We start from the raw sequence: 16,612 nt of genomic DNA, 5'->3' as shown, positions 1-16,612 counted from the left end.
TTCCAGGTGGAAAAGCCCGGATATTGTCCCAAGGTGAGATGAAGCAGCAGACCAAAGGGCAAATGGGGTGGGGGGGGGGGATGGAAGACACTGAGCAGGAGAGATGATGGTCTTCCAGCAAGACGAAGATCCCAGAGCCTGGCAACTCACTGTGTGGAAGGAAATATAGAGAACCAGTCACAAGGTCACCTTTAAACCCTGTTTCTTTGGAATGTCCTTAGCAGGGCATGGAGGGGAATGTGGTTTGCACTCCAGCAACAACTGAGTGCCCAGGCCCTGCCATGGTACACGTATGGCTGTGAACAAGGAGACCCCTACCTGGCCTGGAGGATGCCATTAGACACGACAAAACACAGGGCTGCCAAGTGCTGTAAGGACAGAGGACAGAGGGTGACTCTGCAGCCTGCAAGCAGACACACACCCATGGCGGCAGGGAGACTGGGAGGCGCCACCTCCACAACTGAGCCCGTCCAAGAAGCTGGAGTCAAACAAGGCCAAGGAGCATCCATGTGGAAGCAGTGGAAGGAGACAGGGCTGTGGTAGAGGAGGAAGGGAGCAGCACCAGAGCCAGGGGCAAGGACAGCCATGCACAGGCAGGGCGATGGGGAGGACCAGGCCCAGGCAGCAGAGGAGCAGATTCCTGCCACTCCTCCTGACATGCAGCTTAAGACCAAAAGTGGCACAGGCTCCAGGTACCCCTCGCTGCTGCTGACCAGTCTCCCAGGACACTGCTCCTCCCACACATTCTGTGTTTCCTGAACAACGCCCTGCACTGACTCATAGGGACCACACAGCAGGGTCCCTACCACCTGCCAAGAGGATGCCCGTTTCCCTCAGTGCTCCTAACTTTCCACAAGTGTGCCCTGAGCCCTCTCCCTGGGTTCCAATGTCCCTGCCATCTTCTGACCCCTGGCCTGACTTCTCTTCTTTCCCTCCCACATCCTGGGCATATGACCCAGGACTAGAATATGGAAGCATGTGGCCTCCCACTGGGATGTTCTTGGCCTGACGAGACTCCCAGATCCTGTCTTGTCAGCCCCCCCAGCCTCCCTCGTCCTCTTGATCCCTGCTGGTGGCACCATCTACTTCCCTATGCCTGCCGTTTTTCTACAGTGCAGTCACCCCATATTGCTGGATCCTTTAGATATCAGGCACCAAACCAGGCTCCCAGATTTCATGGTGAGCAGAGACAGTCTCCAGAGCCACAGACGCCAGGGTCAGGTGGTACACTCACATGCAGAAGAGCAGATGCACTGGCAGCAGTGATGAGACGAGGGTGAGGACCATAGCTGGGCGCTAATGGGGAAGGAATGGAGGTGCCTCCCACCCTGGGCTCTCTGACCCCACTCGCACCCCACACACCTCTACCTGGATCCCGGCCTTCCCTCCAGGTCATCTGGTACATAGTCACACCCTGCTCACAGAGCCCTTGTGGTGTCCAAACGAGAAGACAGTCCAAACCCTCAGCCCCAGTCCTGGAAGTGCTGCCCAGCCAGCTCCGCCCCTGCCTGGCTAAGTGTACTCCTCACATACTCACAGGTGTGCACATGTGCTCACACACACTCGCTGACATACATTCACATCTGTGCTCACACATGTACACTCATCCACACACACTTGTACATTCTCACAGTCCCTAATACACACATACTTGCAAAGCCGACACAAAATACATACATACACACACATACAGACGCTTCTCAATATACAATGGGGTGAGGTCCTGACAGATCCATCGTAAGTTGAAGACACATAAACTGGAAATGCACTGAGCCCACCGAGCCGGCTGAACACGGAGCTTAGCCACAGCTTGCCAGAGTGCCGAGGACATGTGATGGCAGGGCTGGCTGGGAGCTGCGCTTGCTGCCACTGCCTAGCATCAGGAGAGAGAGGATCACACGTTGATAACCTGGAGAAAGATCTGAATTCACAGCTCCAAGTACAGTTTATCCTGAATGCATATTATTTTCGTACCAACGTAACATCAAAAAATCCTAAATCAGTGCTAGCTCAGTGGTAGCACACTTGCCTAGTACACATAGGCCCTGGTTCAATCCCTAATACTAAAAAAAAAAAAAAAAAAAAAATCCTAAATCAAATCATGTAAGCTGGGGACGATCTGTACACTGACACACCACTGTATGCTCAAGGCACAGGCACGCTCCCCGGCACACACTTGCACACTGGTGCAGACTCAATCCCTGCGTCCCTTCCCATTAGGCAGATGCTCTACTAAACACACTACACTTGCTGCCCCTTGTCTCCCTGTTCCTGGGGGGCAAGTGCCTCTAGCCCCAGCACCAACCCCTGCTCCAAGATATCTCCTGTGCTCCCCACTGAAAGGAATCTCTCCACCCCAAACTCCCACAGCTCCCAACTTAGGGAAGCGGCACTTACGATCTACTTGATGGAAAGGCTGCTGTTGGCACACACTCCCCTCCTTACACAAAGTTTTGTGCTTTGTGAGACAGGAGGAAAGCTCCTCCCACCCCGCCCCAGTGCTGAGGATGGAACCCAGGGCCTGGCACATGCTAAGTGCACATTCTATGGATGAGCTCTACCTGCAGCCTGGGGGTTCATATTTATTTCACCTGTGTGAGCCTGTCCCGCCTGTAAGCAGGCTATTAGTAATGTCTGTAAGTGAAAGGGTCAGATTTAGATGTGGGGGGGAGGGCAAAATGGAGCCAGAGTGGTCAGCGAACATGAGGACACCGCTCTACCCCTGAGCAACAGTGTAGACAAGCTACAAAGGCTCCCGAGGCCTCAGTATGCCCACCTGTAAAATGAGGATACTTCAGGGCCTGCCCTGAGGATTCCTCTAAGTATCAAATGAGAATATGTGGGTAACCTCACTCTGCCAAAAACAGCACCCATGTTAGATCTCTTATTATGGTTATAACATTGTTATTATTATATTACTGAGACAGAGGAGTAAGCTTTATTTACAAGGACTCAGAGCAGATGGGAAGGAAGACACCAATATCACAGTCCTTACCATTGCCCCACCAAGTGATTTTGCAAAAAAACTATTTCACCAAATGTTGGGTATACTATAGTACATGTCACACTCATTTCTCTCTTTTTTCTTTGCTTTTAGTTATTTTTGAGATGGGGTTATGCCATGTCGACCAGGCTGGTCCTTCTGCCTCAGCCTCCCCAGTAGCTTAGGACATAGATGCGGGCCACTGCACCGGGCTCATATTCTCTTATCAGCTAAGCTGCTCCCAGCATCTAAGACAGAACAGTATGTCACCAGTTCTCTCAGACTCAGTTGTCATTTTTCTTAAATGTATAATTTTACACAAAGCAGGTAAGTGCATACTTACAAAGGTCCACTTGTGAGGCTGTAAATTAAAGGACGTTTTCTAGTGGCTAAAAGTCAACACAGCAAAAATTAAATCAATCAAGTCAAATAAGTCTGGGAATTTTGTTATGGTTTGGGGGTTTTGTTTGTGGTGCTGAGGATGGAACACATGGCCTCCTGCACACCAGTTAAGCACTCGACCACTGAGCTCCACCCCCAGACCCAAAACTAGCTTTTCTTAGTCTAAAGAGGATGTGCTTTTTAAGATCACATTTCCCACTGGAAAAAGAAAATGATCTTGGATTGGGCACGGAGCTCGGTAGTACAGCACTTGCCTAGCATGAGTGAGGCCCTGGATGACATCCCCCCACCAAAAATTAAAGAAAGAAAGAAAAAAAAAAAAAAAAGCAAAAAGTGAAGAAAAGCTAATCATTTATGGACTGGCATAGTGTCACGGAAGCATGCTTGTTCCTGTGAGAGAACCCTCTTTTCTTTCTTTCCTTTTTTTAATGTTTATTTTTTAGTTGTAAACAATAACTTTATTTATTTATTTTTTTATATGGTACTGGGGATTGAACCCAGGGCCTCGCACGTGCTAGGCAAGCGCTCTACCCCTGAGCCCCAGCCCCAGACTGAGAACCCTGAGAAAAAGCAAGGTACCCTTTTTTCACCTCCAGTGAGGAGACAGAAGCTTCAGGACTGGCCCTTGCGGTACCCTGTCCCATCACCAGCCAGCAACCCTAAACAGGCATCTCTGGGCCCTGTTCCTGTTTCTTCACCAGACAGACAAAATGGTCCTGTCCATGGATCACCTACAGAGGCAGCCAGAGGGACAGCCTGGGCTTCTGGCTACTGTCCTGAGCACCCAGCCTCCAGCCCACAGGTGGTTACCACCTGCCTGCTGCGTGTGGCGGCGTGTCAGGCGCCACACGTCAGTGTCTGGCGACACAGTAGGGAACACATGGAGAGCTCCTCTTGCCCTCCTAGGAGCACACAGCAAGGTCCCCTGGGAGAGAATGGCCACTTTGGAATGTGCAATCCCACCACTTCCTATGAGGCCTGACTGCTCATTTTACCTCTCTCCTGTTCCACATCCAGAAACAAGCACAGAAATTAAGACAATGACAATGACATCACTGTAGCAAACTGGTGGGAATGGGCATCCAACAACCTTCCCTTACTTCTGCATAAGAGTTGTGTCCCAAATCTCTATCCAACCCCATTATGGGAGGCTCTGGGCTGCAGGGTTAGGACACAGGGGCTCTGACTGGGCCTCTAAGCGGGACAGGAAGAGGGCACTGGTCTGAGAGGCTGCACCTACTTCTTCCTCTCATCTGCAGAAACAGGAGGGAAAAGAAAAAGCAAGGTACAGGCGCCCTCTTCCTACCTGGCTACTTTTACTCCAACTCCACAGCTGCCACCTGACCCCCTCGAGAGCTTCTGTCATGCAGGGTCCTAATTACCTGTGCCCAGCTCCAATTCAGCTAGGCCGGGGGAGCTCAGGAGCGTTGGGACTCTTTCAAGTTGGCAACACAACTCAGCAAACAGAGCCCGACAGAGCTGGGCTGCTTCCCCACTGCACCTAAGTGCAGGCTGTCAGCCTGGAGTCTGCTGCAATACAGTGGTCTGTTCTCACGTGATACAGCCACCCACCAGGATCTGTCCCTTGCTGCTATCCTGGCTCCCTGGGGGCCTGCACACAGCATGCCTGCTTCCTACCCACTAGTTAGAGAGCCCCTGTCTGAACAGCCACCCCACATATTTCTTCCATCACCGGCACCTCTGCTCCTCCTGAAACCATCTCGGATGGGTTGCTCTTTGTCGTTCGTGCCCACATCACAGCATGAATCCAAGCCAGTACCTGCTCTGGATATTCAGATGACTTAAATGTGTCACTCCCCTCCTAAAGAACCTGCCATACCTCCTTACTACCTCCCATAATGTGAACCCATCTTACATATCTTACATTTGGGGCATTCTTTTAACAGATGAGTACTGAGCCCCTGAGTGTCAGTTTCACCATGGGACCCAAGGATGAATAAAACAGGCACAGCCCCTGCCCTTGGGGACCTAGGCTAGGCAGAAGGGAGAAAAAGATCATTAACCTAATAAGAGTACCACAAAGAAAAAATTCCAAACAGGTATATGGAAAGCACAGGGTGTCCATCCCCATTGGTATAACAGAGAAGCTGGGCCAGTGTGTCAGGAAAGGTTTCCCTGAGAAAGTGATGGCCCAGCTGAGATTTGAAGAAGAGAAGATACTGACCCAGGAATGAAGGGGGCAAGAACATTCCAGAGAAGACACAGCAAGTGCAAGGAAGTACGAGGGCATGCCCAGAGCAGATGGGCCAGGAAGGGCCAGGTGGGATAGGCAGAGCTGGGGGGTTGAGGGTGCAGGACATGGGGACAGGGCCTGCTCCAGCCCGGCTTTCTGGTGCCACATTTCCCTGCTTTCAACTGGTATGAACGAGAGGAGAGCTGACTTACATTAGCCTGACGGAAAATAATTAGTGAATGCATTCTGTAATCCCACCAGAAACCTGAAGTATAACTTGACTGTGGGCAGTTGTAACCCTACTTATCCCAGAGCTTGGAGTATATGAAGAGCTGGGGCTATGATGGTGGGAAAGTCCAAATGGGTGTTAAAACTAATGGCTTCCACTCCCATGCAGGAGTGTAACCCTTAAGGCCATGCTACCTTTAGGGCCACTGTCCAAGGATAATCTCACACTATCTTCCAATGAGATGAAATGTTTAAATACACACTGGCCTAGTACAGAGGACATTGGACAGGTCTAATTTCCCCACCCCACTCTGCTATTGGCCACCCTCTGGGCAAGCAGACACCCGTTGGTCTCCTTTGTCTTGGGGCCATTTGTAATTCAGGCACACACCACTGTGTCCTATTTACCAAATATCTTCCTCTTTGCATCCCTGAGTGACCCTCACTAATGGATCCCACAGTTCCTGCCCAAGGCCCGTGCATTCTTTGGCCCTCTGATCTAGAATTGCAGCCTCTTGGCTCCTTCCCTGTCTGCCTGGCCTCCATGTGAAAGGCCACTCCTCTCTCCCTTCCCCATGTCCTCATGGTCAATCTAAACAACCCCTCCTCTCCTCCACCTAAATGAAACCAAGTCATCATCTGCTTCTCCTCCAATTTGACCACCCATGACCTGAGCCTCACTATGACCTGGGCAGAGCCATCACTCTTTGTAGGCTAGGCCTGAACAATTCATTTCCACGTCAGCCCAGGATCCCCAAGCACCTCTGATCCCTCATAAAGACAATAAGCAAGCCAGGCAGGTGTGGTGACACAGGCCTGTGATCCCTGCTATTCAGGAGGTTAAAGCAGAAGGATGGCAAGTTCTAGGCCAGCCTGGCAACTTAGTGAGACCCTGTCTAAAAAATAAAAAGGGCTGGGAGTGTAGCTCACAAAGTAGAGCACTTGCCTGGCATGGGTGAGACCCTGGTTCCATCCCCAGCACAGAGAAAGGGGGAAAAAAAAGATAATAAGCAGTACTTTCCACTTCTCACTCTATTTTCCAATGAGTTTAATGTTTAAATACAAAATAAAGACATACAAAGTGACATTCTCTCCACTCAGACTACATCATCTCTAATGATTAGGTAGCATGATCATTGCGTAGGAACAATGAGATTCTGTGCTGTCACACTGTTGTAATGCTTGCTAGGTGCCAAAATCTTCCCAAGACAGGAAACTACAGTGCAATGAAGAGGCCTGGACCTGGGTCAGGAGAACCAAGTCTGCATGAGGTCGCTGGGTACCACCTTGAGCAAAGAATGTGATATCTCTGACCTCACGTTTACCCTTTTATATAGCAAAGATAAAACTGACCAGCATGACCAAGATGATTAATAAAGCAATCTAAGATGCTTTTTTTTTTCCTTTTTTTGTGCACTAAGGATTGAACCCAGAGGCACTCTATCACTGAGCCATAGCCCCAGACCTTTTTATTTAATTTTGAGATAGCGTCTTGTAAGTTGCTGAGCCTAGCCTTGAACTTGCAAACCTCCTGCCTTGGTCTCCTCAGTGTCTGGGATGACAGGCCTGCATGACCACACCCAGCCTCAAGATGCCATTTCTACTCAGTCCTTCAGGTCTGTAGAGTGAGGCCTCCCCACACCTTCTGTATGAGATAAGCTCCCCTCCTTTACTTGTCTCAAGTATGGATCATCATTAGACACACCCCATATGTCACTTCCTCAGGATGTCAGCTCCACAGGACAGGGATGTCTTCAGATTTGCTGCTCCATCTACTGCTCAGGAAATGCCCAGTAATGAGAGGATGCTGAACACAGCATAGTGGGAGCTATAAATGGAAGGCACTTTGAAAGGACATACATCATCCTGTGGGGTCATCATGCTCCCTTCCATGAGGCAGATAAAGCAAGAATAGAGTACTATTCCCAATCTGCAGATGGGGTACAGAAAGCATCTGAGAGCAATAGATGAATATCTGGGGACCTGGACACTGAAAAGCAGAATCCTGAAGGGACTTTACATGACACTGGTGCTTGGAGGGTCATCTTTGAGAAACAGCATGAAAGTAACAGCTTTTGCCAAGGTGAGGAGGCTCTGTGAGCACCCTGGGAGGGTGCTGTTGAGGTATGTCTCACCAAGGTGCAGTAATCGTGTATCTGTCCCTCACAGTCAGGTGGCCCAGCATGAGGTATGGGAACCAAACAGTGGACACTCAGTTCTCTGGTACTATCACGTCTAAAGACAGTCACTCAGCTTCCCAGAGCAGATGACTGGGGCAAAGATCTGGGCACAGGAAAGTAGTTTTAACATTTAGAACTGGGGCACAGAAGCAAAATACACAAGTTCTTGCTTGGCAGGGAGCTACCTACTCAACAAAATTCAGGCCAATGCAGATTAATAAAAGGGGCAGCCAGAGAATTCTGGATCTTCCAGGGGCAAGACCAAATTTTACTCTAAAACTCTGCTCTCTGCCCATCAAATTATACTGCATTGCCATTAGCATTCTAGTTAGACATTGAGACTAGCAGTCATTTAGGGGAAAAAGAAAACAAGGCCTAGGAGGTCAAGCAGGCGCCCTGAGCCCCTGTGCATTCATACCAGATACACTGGCTGGGTGCTGCTGTGGGCGGGGTGCCAGCAGGCTATCTGGAAAACTGGGGAGAACAGCAGGAATGAGGGAGGGGGGGTTCTCTGCAGCAGGTGTCAGCAGGTTCAGCCCCAGTGCTACACCCATCAGCTACTGGACTTCAACAAGTTACTTCATCTCTGTGGGTCTCCAGAGATGTGGGTCTCTTTCTTCACTTGTAAAATGGGTTTTAAAAACCTCCTAGAACAGTGGTACCTGCTACAAAGAAAAGCACCAAAGCCACTGGACACAGGACATATGACAAGGAGGAGAGAGGAAACTAGAACTTCTTGGGGTATAGGGCAGTTTTTCCTCATCACTGAGCCCAGCGCCTTCCTCCAATGATCATGCACTTCTTAGGGATGGGGACCATGAAAAGGACCCACTGAAGGCACACAAGGAAAACTCTTGTTTGGGTGGGGCCAAGGGAGGACAGCACCAGGGAAGCCTCAGAGCAGCCTCTGGAGCAGGAAGTTCACCGCAGAAGGTCACAGAGCCACGGATGGTGAGGCGGGAGAGCCAGGAGCTTAGGAGTGGAGCCGGAGGAGGGTAGCGGGAAAACAAGCCTGCAAGGTCGGGGGCTGGAGAGGTCAGGCTGGGGTCGGGGAATGCGGTACTTTGGCTCATCAAATTGGATGTATTTTGAGGGAAGAAGAATGGGAGCCATAGAAGATTTCTGGAGCAGGGGAGTGGGTGCGAATTGTTTTAGAAGATCCCATAGATGAAGTGAGTAAGCAGGAATTAGAAACAGGCCCTGCCAATGTGAACTTCAGGGTGTGGTCAAGAAGTGGCCAATTCCAGAATCCAGCAGGACTTCAGAGATGAGGAAGAGACAGGAGGCTGGGCTCCAGAAGGGTCTGGGGGGAGGTTGGTTTGAAGTACTTGCATGGGTGCTCAGGGAAGGAAGCGCAAGGAAATACAGGAGGGCAGGCGGATGGAAGAGTCTGAAATCTGTGGGTGGGAGAGAAAAGTGAAGGCAGAGCAGAGGAAGAGTGCAGGCCAACGGCTCCAGAGAAGGAACAATTCCAACTCAAGGAAGGCCAGCTCCAAAGACAGGCTGCTGAGGCTTAAGAGGGTGGGGTCCCTAGTAACCTTGGAGAGTAGCTGGTCCAAAGAGATGACACAGGATAGGCTGCAGTCGAACATGCTTTTGAGAGAGGTAGAGAGAGCTTTTGTTCAGGGAAGTAAAGAGAAATAGAAATTGTTAAGACACTAACAAGGAGGGAGTACTCCTGGAGAGGCAGGAATATAACATTCACATTCCGGAAAGATTACATATGAAAGGAGATGGCCCAGATGATGTCAGGGTGGACAGAGGACAAAAGGCAGGGTCGGAGAGGAAAAGTGCAATAAGTGCTGGGGAGGAGGGATGCTCCTCCCCCACTCTGCTAACCCCATGACTGACAGCTTCACTCACTTCTGACTGGCCATTTGCTTTCCAAGTGCCCTCTGCTACCGAAATCCAACCAGAACAGCATCCTGCCTAGGTTACTCCCCAGCTGCCCTTAACCAGAAAGTATCCTGGAACATGTCCATGCTTCCCGTCTGTAAGCCCTTGTGATCTCCGCAAATTGGCTATAAGTGAGCCTAGTGGAGCCTTTCCTCACACGTGCAGCGACAGTAAGACCTGATGCATGTTTTCACTCAAGAGCAGAGGGCTGCGGCTGTAGCTCAGTGGTGGAGCACTTGCCTTGCACATGTGAGCCCCTGGGTTCGAGCCTCAACACCAGATAAAAATAAACAAACATACTGTGTCCATCTACAACTAAAATTTTTTTTTTTATTTTAAAAAAAGAGCAGGCAGAGAGAAGTGTTGACATATTACCTGAAGGGAGAAAATCTTCATCTGACAAGCATATAGGCAAAGGAACAGGAAGAAGCTTAGAAGTCAGTGACCTGAACTTAGATGCCAAAGGATTCAGGCTGTCAGCCTCTTCTTACAACTCCTCAGTTGGGTTTGGTCCCCATCCACAGGCACCATCCCACACATAGAGGAAAACAGCCACTTGTAAACTGCACTGGGGGTACAAATTGCTAGTCCACACCTCTGGCTTAGCAGATATTTCCTAGGTGCTGGGCACGAGGCCAGGGTGCTGAGCAAGTGGCTTGTACTTGCTCTCACTGGACACCCAGTCTAACCGGGAGACAGATGGCAAAGAGACACACAGACATTTGTGCATACTGACAGATGCTAAAGGGTGGTATAAAGGAGAGACATGGCTGAGTGGGGTGCTACTTATAATAAGTGACTGGCAAAGACCTCTGGGAAGAATAACATTTGAGTTGCCACCTAAAAGAGGGAAAGGAGCCGGATACTGGAAGTACCAACAGAGAAACAGGGGAAAGTGCTTCAGGAAAAAGGAACAGCTAGCAGGGACACCTTGAGGACAAAGAGAGCTTGGACTATAAGAGGAACCGTAAAGCAACAAGTATGGCTGCAGTGTGGGTGCCAGGGAGAGCATAGCAGGCGAGATGGGAGAAACCAGCAGGCACCCAGGAAGAAGGAATCAGGAGTCTGGTCCAAAAGGTTCTAAGCAGGTGAGTCACATGACATGACTCATGTTGTCTCACGTTTGTTACCTCTCGATAGTAAATCACTACCCTATTAAAGTTGCTTCAGTAGTAAAATAAGAATCCCCTCCTCGAGGAGCAGGGCATTTTACAAATAAGTGATGCATGTAACATGCATATAACCCTGAAGCACTCAATACACTTTAGCTGTTGTCATCACAGAAGTCCAAATGAGGGATAGTGTCAAAATCGGAAAGTTTGAAAAACACCTCCACCACCCACTGTGAAAAGGGACATTTCTCATTAAATGAGTGTAGGTGAGTTTCACTCCCCACCCACTTATACACACCCTAAACTTAGTACTTGGTTATTAATAATAATACCTAATGGCTGGGCCTGGTGGCAAGTGCCTATAGTCCCAGCTACTTGGGAGGCTAAGGCAGGAGGATTGCTTGAACCCACGAGTTTCAGGCCAGCCTGGCCAATATAATAAGACCTAGTCTCAGAATATAACAATAACTAATATCTGTAGAATACTTAACAGTTTACAAAGCACTTTCATATCTGTTACAAGAACTTGTTAATTAATAACCACTGGTCTTAAGCACTGTCAATTTAGTGACAGTGTTGCAAATTGGCTAGTTCTTGCAAGACTTAACAAGAAGCCATATCTCTCTTGGATCAGGTGACAAGGCATGTCAATCTCAGTGGGTCTGGCATACCTGCTGTGTTCTCTATTCCCAAATGTCCAAATCTGAAAGAGTACCACTGAGCGCTATGGGTGTGCTTGGCACTAAGTGCTTGACATGTTTAATCTTCACATTATCACAATACATTTTATATCCCCATTTTCCAAACAAGGCAATTAATGTGTTGAAATGCTAAAAGCTTCATTCAAGGGCACTCAGAAGGAATAAGAGCTGGAACCAAGACTTATACATAAGATGATCTCTCCTGCATCCTCACTCTTAATCGTGACACTATATTAGGTCGTTCTAGTAAAGTGTTTATAATATGGTGTTTGGTACAAAACAGGTACTTAGTAAATAAAGGTGATTAGCAAGACACGTAGTTTCCAGTGTCCATCAGTGTCACCTCCAGGAGAGCAGCAACCTTGTCTGGTTAACTGCTGTGCGCCCAGGACCTGACCCAACTGCACAGTTTTAGAATGAATAGATAAATGAATGAATGTCCTTCCCAAAAGCAAAACTGCCTGCACATGGCTTTTTGCACGTCTCTGTCACAGCACTGAGGCTGCCCCTAAGAGCATCGGCGAATTCGAGAACACAGAGGGGTCGGGAGACAGGAGTCCCTCCCTTCTTTTCAACATGCAGGGGTGGCGGAACCACCTGCCAAGTGAAGGAGACAGGTCTAGATCGACCTGCAGGCGGTTCCCCGCTCTTGCGGGGCTCTGTCCTCCACCCCGCCAGCTCCCCGCAGGGACAGTGTCCGCTCCGGTGCTGGTACCGGCAGGAGACAAAGGCCCACGGGGCTGCCGCGCCGGCAGAAATGCTCACTCCCCTCGCCCACCTCTCCAAGAGGGAGCCCAGCGCACCACGTACCGCCCAGCCTGGGCGCTGCGGCGGCGGGTAGGGCCGGACCCCCGGGAGAAGTAGACATGCGCCGCGGGCCCGCCTCGTCGCCGCCCGTGAGGGTCGCTCGGGCGGGTTCGGCCGGCCTGTCACCTTCAGGGCCGCCCGCCCCTCAGCCCGCCGCGGACCCCTCAGCGCCAGCCGCTGACGCCACTGGCTCCGCCACCACCGCCCAGCTGGGCCTCCCCGCGCCTCGGCCCTCCAGTGGCGCCAGCCGTCTGCACCTCTCCTCGGCGCCGCCCCCCAGCCCGCCTGGCCCATACCTGCTGGGAGAGGGGGATGAGCGGCGCCGCCATCTTCCCGCGGACTCGGGCTCCGAGCGCCGGCGGAACGGAGGCGGGGCCGCGCCCGCGCGTGCGCACCGGTGCCAGGGGCGGTGCGCGCGCAGCTGAACCAGGGCAAGGGCAGTGCCGAAGGCAAGAACGCGCATGAGCAGGTGGGCCTTGAAGGCGGGACAGAGGGCGGGGCCGCGCGTTCTTCGCAGGCTGGAGGGGGCGGGGCGGCGCTGACCTGGGGCGGGGCTTATGAAGGGCGCTTGCCCCTGGGACCCTAGCTGAGTGTCTGTGGCGCTTCCCTATCATCCGCCCCTGAGTCCTGCATTGGCCAGACCCCAAGACTGCAGGAGTCCCTGCCCCCGTGTACCATGTTCTGTGATGCTTCTAGCTCCTTGCCGATGCCCGTCTGCTAGGGTTGCCTTTCCTCTCTCAGGGCGCCAGGCAACGCACTATGCACTGGTGGACGCCCACCCAAAAGAGCTCTGACCCTCACCTCCCCACAAGGAGACCTGTTTCTAGAACCTAGAGTAACAGTGTGTGTGTGTGTGTGTGTTTTCTAATGTGGGTCTTTCCCATAGGGTTTCCACTAAACCCTGGAACAGGCTTAACCTCTTCTCTGCAGTAGCCCCGTTACCTACAATTATTCCTCGGCGGCCACTTTCTTGCTGTGTGACCTTGGCAAGTCATTTAACTAGCCTCTCTGCACCCCTAGTCTCCCATTTTGAAAAAACAGCAAGGTAATATGTGTTGTTGACATTGTTATCTCATTATTATGCCTCACACTGTCCCACAATGAGCAGCAAGCACCTGATGCTGCGGGGGGATGGTTATTGGAGGCATATTTGTTTATTCAAATGTTTCCTCTTTCTTTGGCTATATGCCGCACTCCTTCTGGGTCAATTCCAGAGAGACAGTGAGGAAGGCAGGCCTGGCCAGGCAGGCGACCAAAGCAGCATAAGGTTTCTCCAGGGAAAATGAACCTCCCTTTACCAGGCTTCACACAATGGTGGCAGAGTAGTCTGACTGGGCATCAGGTCTCAGCAGGCAAGACTGAAGCCTGTGATCCATCTCCTCTTTTCTGGTGTCTCACAAGTTGCTGTTTCAACATCTCCAATAACTCAGTATGTCTTGTGCCATTCAGATGAACACTGGTACTCTGATTCGTTCACCAACCATTCACCTGTCATACACTTGCTGAGCACTCTACCTCGATGCAGGCCAATGGTGTACCAGGTAGACACACTCCTTAGTCAACTGTCTAGCACAGGTTTCTTACCTTGGAGCTACATCAGAACCACCCAGGGGGATTATTAAGCACAGACCAGGGTTCTGATTCAATTTGTAGACATGGGTGGGACCTGACATTTTGGCATTTCTAACAAATCCCTAAGGATACTGATTCTTCAGTCCCAGGACCCCCTTTTGAGAACCACTGGCCTACAGGATGGAAACTAGCATTCATGGAATAATTGAGCAAGGAAAGAGATCACTATAGACAGTGGCAGGTACTACAGAGTAGACCAAAGGTATGACTTGAAGGTGTATGTACATATGTGAGAGGAGGCTGAGGGGCATCACAGGGAGAAGGAGCTGAGGCACCAAGGAGCCTGTGAGACTATAAACCTGGAGCTCAGAGAGTAAGACAGGGGCTTAAGAACAATTTGGATCATGCATGGTCCTAAGGGACACCCCTTTTGAAAAGCAACTGGAAGCCACCACAGGGATTTGAGCATGATCAGATTTGTGTTCTAGCATGGTGAACTCTGGATAGGGGAGAGGCCTGGATGGAAGAGAATAAATCATAAGATGTGAAAGCAGCCCAGGTAGGAGTGATGAGGTGTTTAACTGACTTGAATGCAATTATACTGTCCATGTTTCGTAAGGAAAAGTGAATCCATTCAAGGTATTTCAAACAGAGGAAATCAAGTACAGGGGAATGAGTGTAAGAGCGCTGGGAGTAAGCAGAAGTAAAGGGTTGAGGGCTGGGGCTGGGGATCAGCGGTAGAGCACTCGCCAACAAGCATGGGGCGCTGGGTTCAATCCTCAGCACCACGTAAAAAACAAATAAACAAAACAAAGGTGTTGTGTCCAACTACAACTAAATATGTATGTATGTATGTGTATATATACATATATATATATTTTTTTTAAAAGAAGAAGTAAAGGGTTGAGTCAGCTTTTTATCACTGTGACAAAATACATGAGAAAACAACTTCAAGAAAGAAAGATGTACTTTGGTTCACAATTTCCGAGGTTTCAGTCCATGGTCATTGGACTGGCTCCATTGTTTCTGGGCCCATGGTCAGGGAGTATATCATGGCAGAAGGGTATGGTGGAACAAAGCTGCTTACCTCATGGTAGCCAGGTTGCAGAGAGAATGAGAGGGAGGAAGGGACCAGGGACAAGATATATCCTTCTAAGGCATGTCCCCTAATGATCTATTTCCTTCAACGAGGCCCCTCTGCCTACAGTTTCCACCATATACCAATAATACCATCAAATATGAAATCCACTGATGAGTACAAAGCCCTCGTGATCCTATCACTTCCCCAAATCCCTACCTCTAAGCACTGCCGGACAGGGAACCGTGCCTTCAACATGTGAGTCTTCGGGGAACCCTTCATATCTAACTGGAACAGTAAAGGTCACCTAAAGATTAGTAACTGTGGGAGGCTGACGGCCCCTCTAGGGCTGCAATATCAAAAGGGGGAAAGGTGTTCCCCAAAACCCAAATCACAGTGCCCCCCAAGTGTGGTGAACCTCACACCAACCACTGCTGCTTCTGCCATTGTTACTAAAGTCATTGCTACTGTCACTACCACCTAGGGTGCTGGCACCTGAAACAAATGGCATCTTCCCTTCTGCCATCTAACCGCCTGCTGCTAGAGCGCGGTAGGAACCTCCACATGGGAGTCAGGAGGGAACAAGGTCCATGCAGGCTTCTATCCCTGGTGGTTGAGTCTAGAAGTCAGTAGCAACAGAAGCTCTCCAACATCGTCTACACTGGAAACAGCCTCAGTGATGTATGCAAGTGCCCCATGGCCAGCAGCACAGGCTGAGTGGCCTGTGAGACCTTCATGACATTGATCAACTGTCCTGAGCCTGCCTCACCAGAGTTTAGAGCGACTCTATATACATTAGGGAGGCCACTCACCACATATGGCTACTTAATTTTAAATGGAAATTACAGATATTCCTTAACTTAGGACCCGAGTAGCATCCATTGTAAGTTGAAAATATAAAGTAAAGAATGCATTTAATCTGCCGACCCTGTTACACCTCCTAGTTAGCAACACAGTGCGCTGCGGGCTATGGGCTGCTTCCCCTGTGAGCACAGGCTGACGAGGAGCTGGCACTCACCCCACTGCCCAGCATGGCAAAAGAATACCATGCATTTTGTTAGCCTGGGAATTATCCAAATTCAAGATTCCCAATATGGCTTCTACTGAATGTCTATCATCTTCTCACCAGTATGAAATTGAAAAAAAACTCACATTGAAGCATCAGAATTTGGGGACCCTCTGTACAATGAAATAAAATAAGAAGTTATTCCTTGGTCCCATTAGCTACATTCCAAGGGCTCAGGGGCCACATGTGGTAAATGGCTATTGCACTGGTCAGCACAATTAAGATCTCCATTTTTATAGAAAGTTCTTGAGGGCAACTCACTCCAGATAGTGAGCTCCACAGAAGTTGGCAGATCTGACACATCTCTGTTTAGCGATGGTGACTGGCACTCTCTCGGCCTGCCTCCGCTTCTCCAGATGCTGACTTCTCACCCCATTCAGAGAAAAAAGGGGT

General features: G+C 50.0%; 1 protein-coding gene across 7 annotated transcripts in view; it reads right to left on the bottom strand.

Annotated features, from left to right (window-relative positions):
• Nucleotides 1–12,869, bottom strand: part of Eps15l1 (epidermal growth factor receptor pathway substrate 15 like 1) — a 97,432-nt gene extending 84,563 nt beyond the window's left edge. For all 7 annotated transcript variants that reach the window (XM_027932622.2, XM_027932623.2, XM_027932626.2 and 4 more), the window contains exon 1: nt 12,800–12,869. In XM_027932622.2, the coding sequence (XP_027788423.1) occupies nt 12,800–12,832 (33 nt within the window). In that variant the 5' untranslated portion in view covers nt 12,833–12,869. The remainder of the gene's footprint in view (nt 1–12,799) is intronic.
• Nucleotides 12,870–16,612: the final 3,743 nt, after the last annotated feature.

The sequence above is a fragment of the Marmota flaviventris genome, chromosome 1 (assembly GCF_047511675.1).
Source record: "Marmota flaviventris isolate mMarFla1 chromosome 1, mMarFla1.hap1, whole genome shotgun sequence".
NCBI lineage: Eukaryota > Metazoa > Chordata > Mammalia > Rodentia > Sciuridae > Marmota > Marmota flaviventris.
Note: the sequence above shows the minus strand (reverse complement) of the source record. Positions and strands in the feature narration are given on the sequence as shown.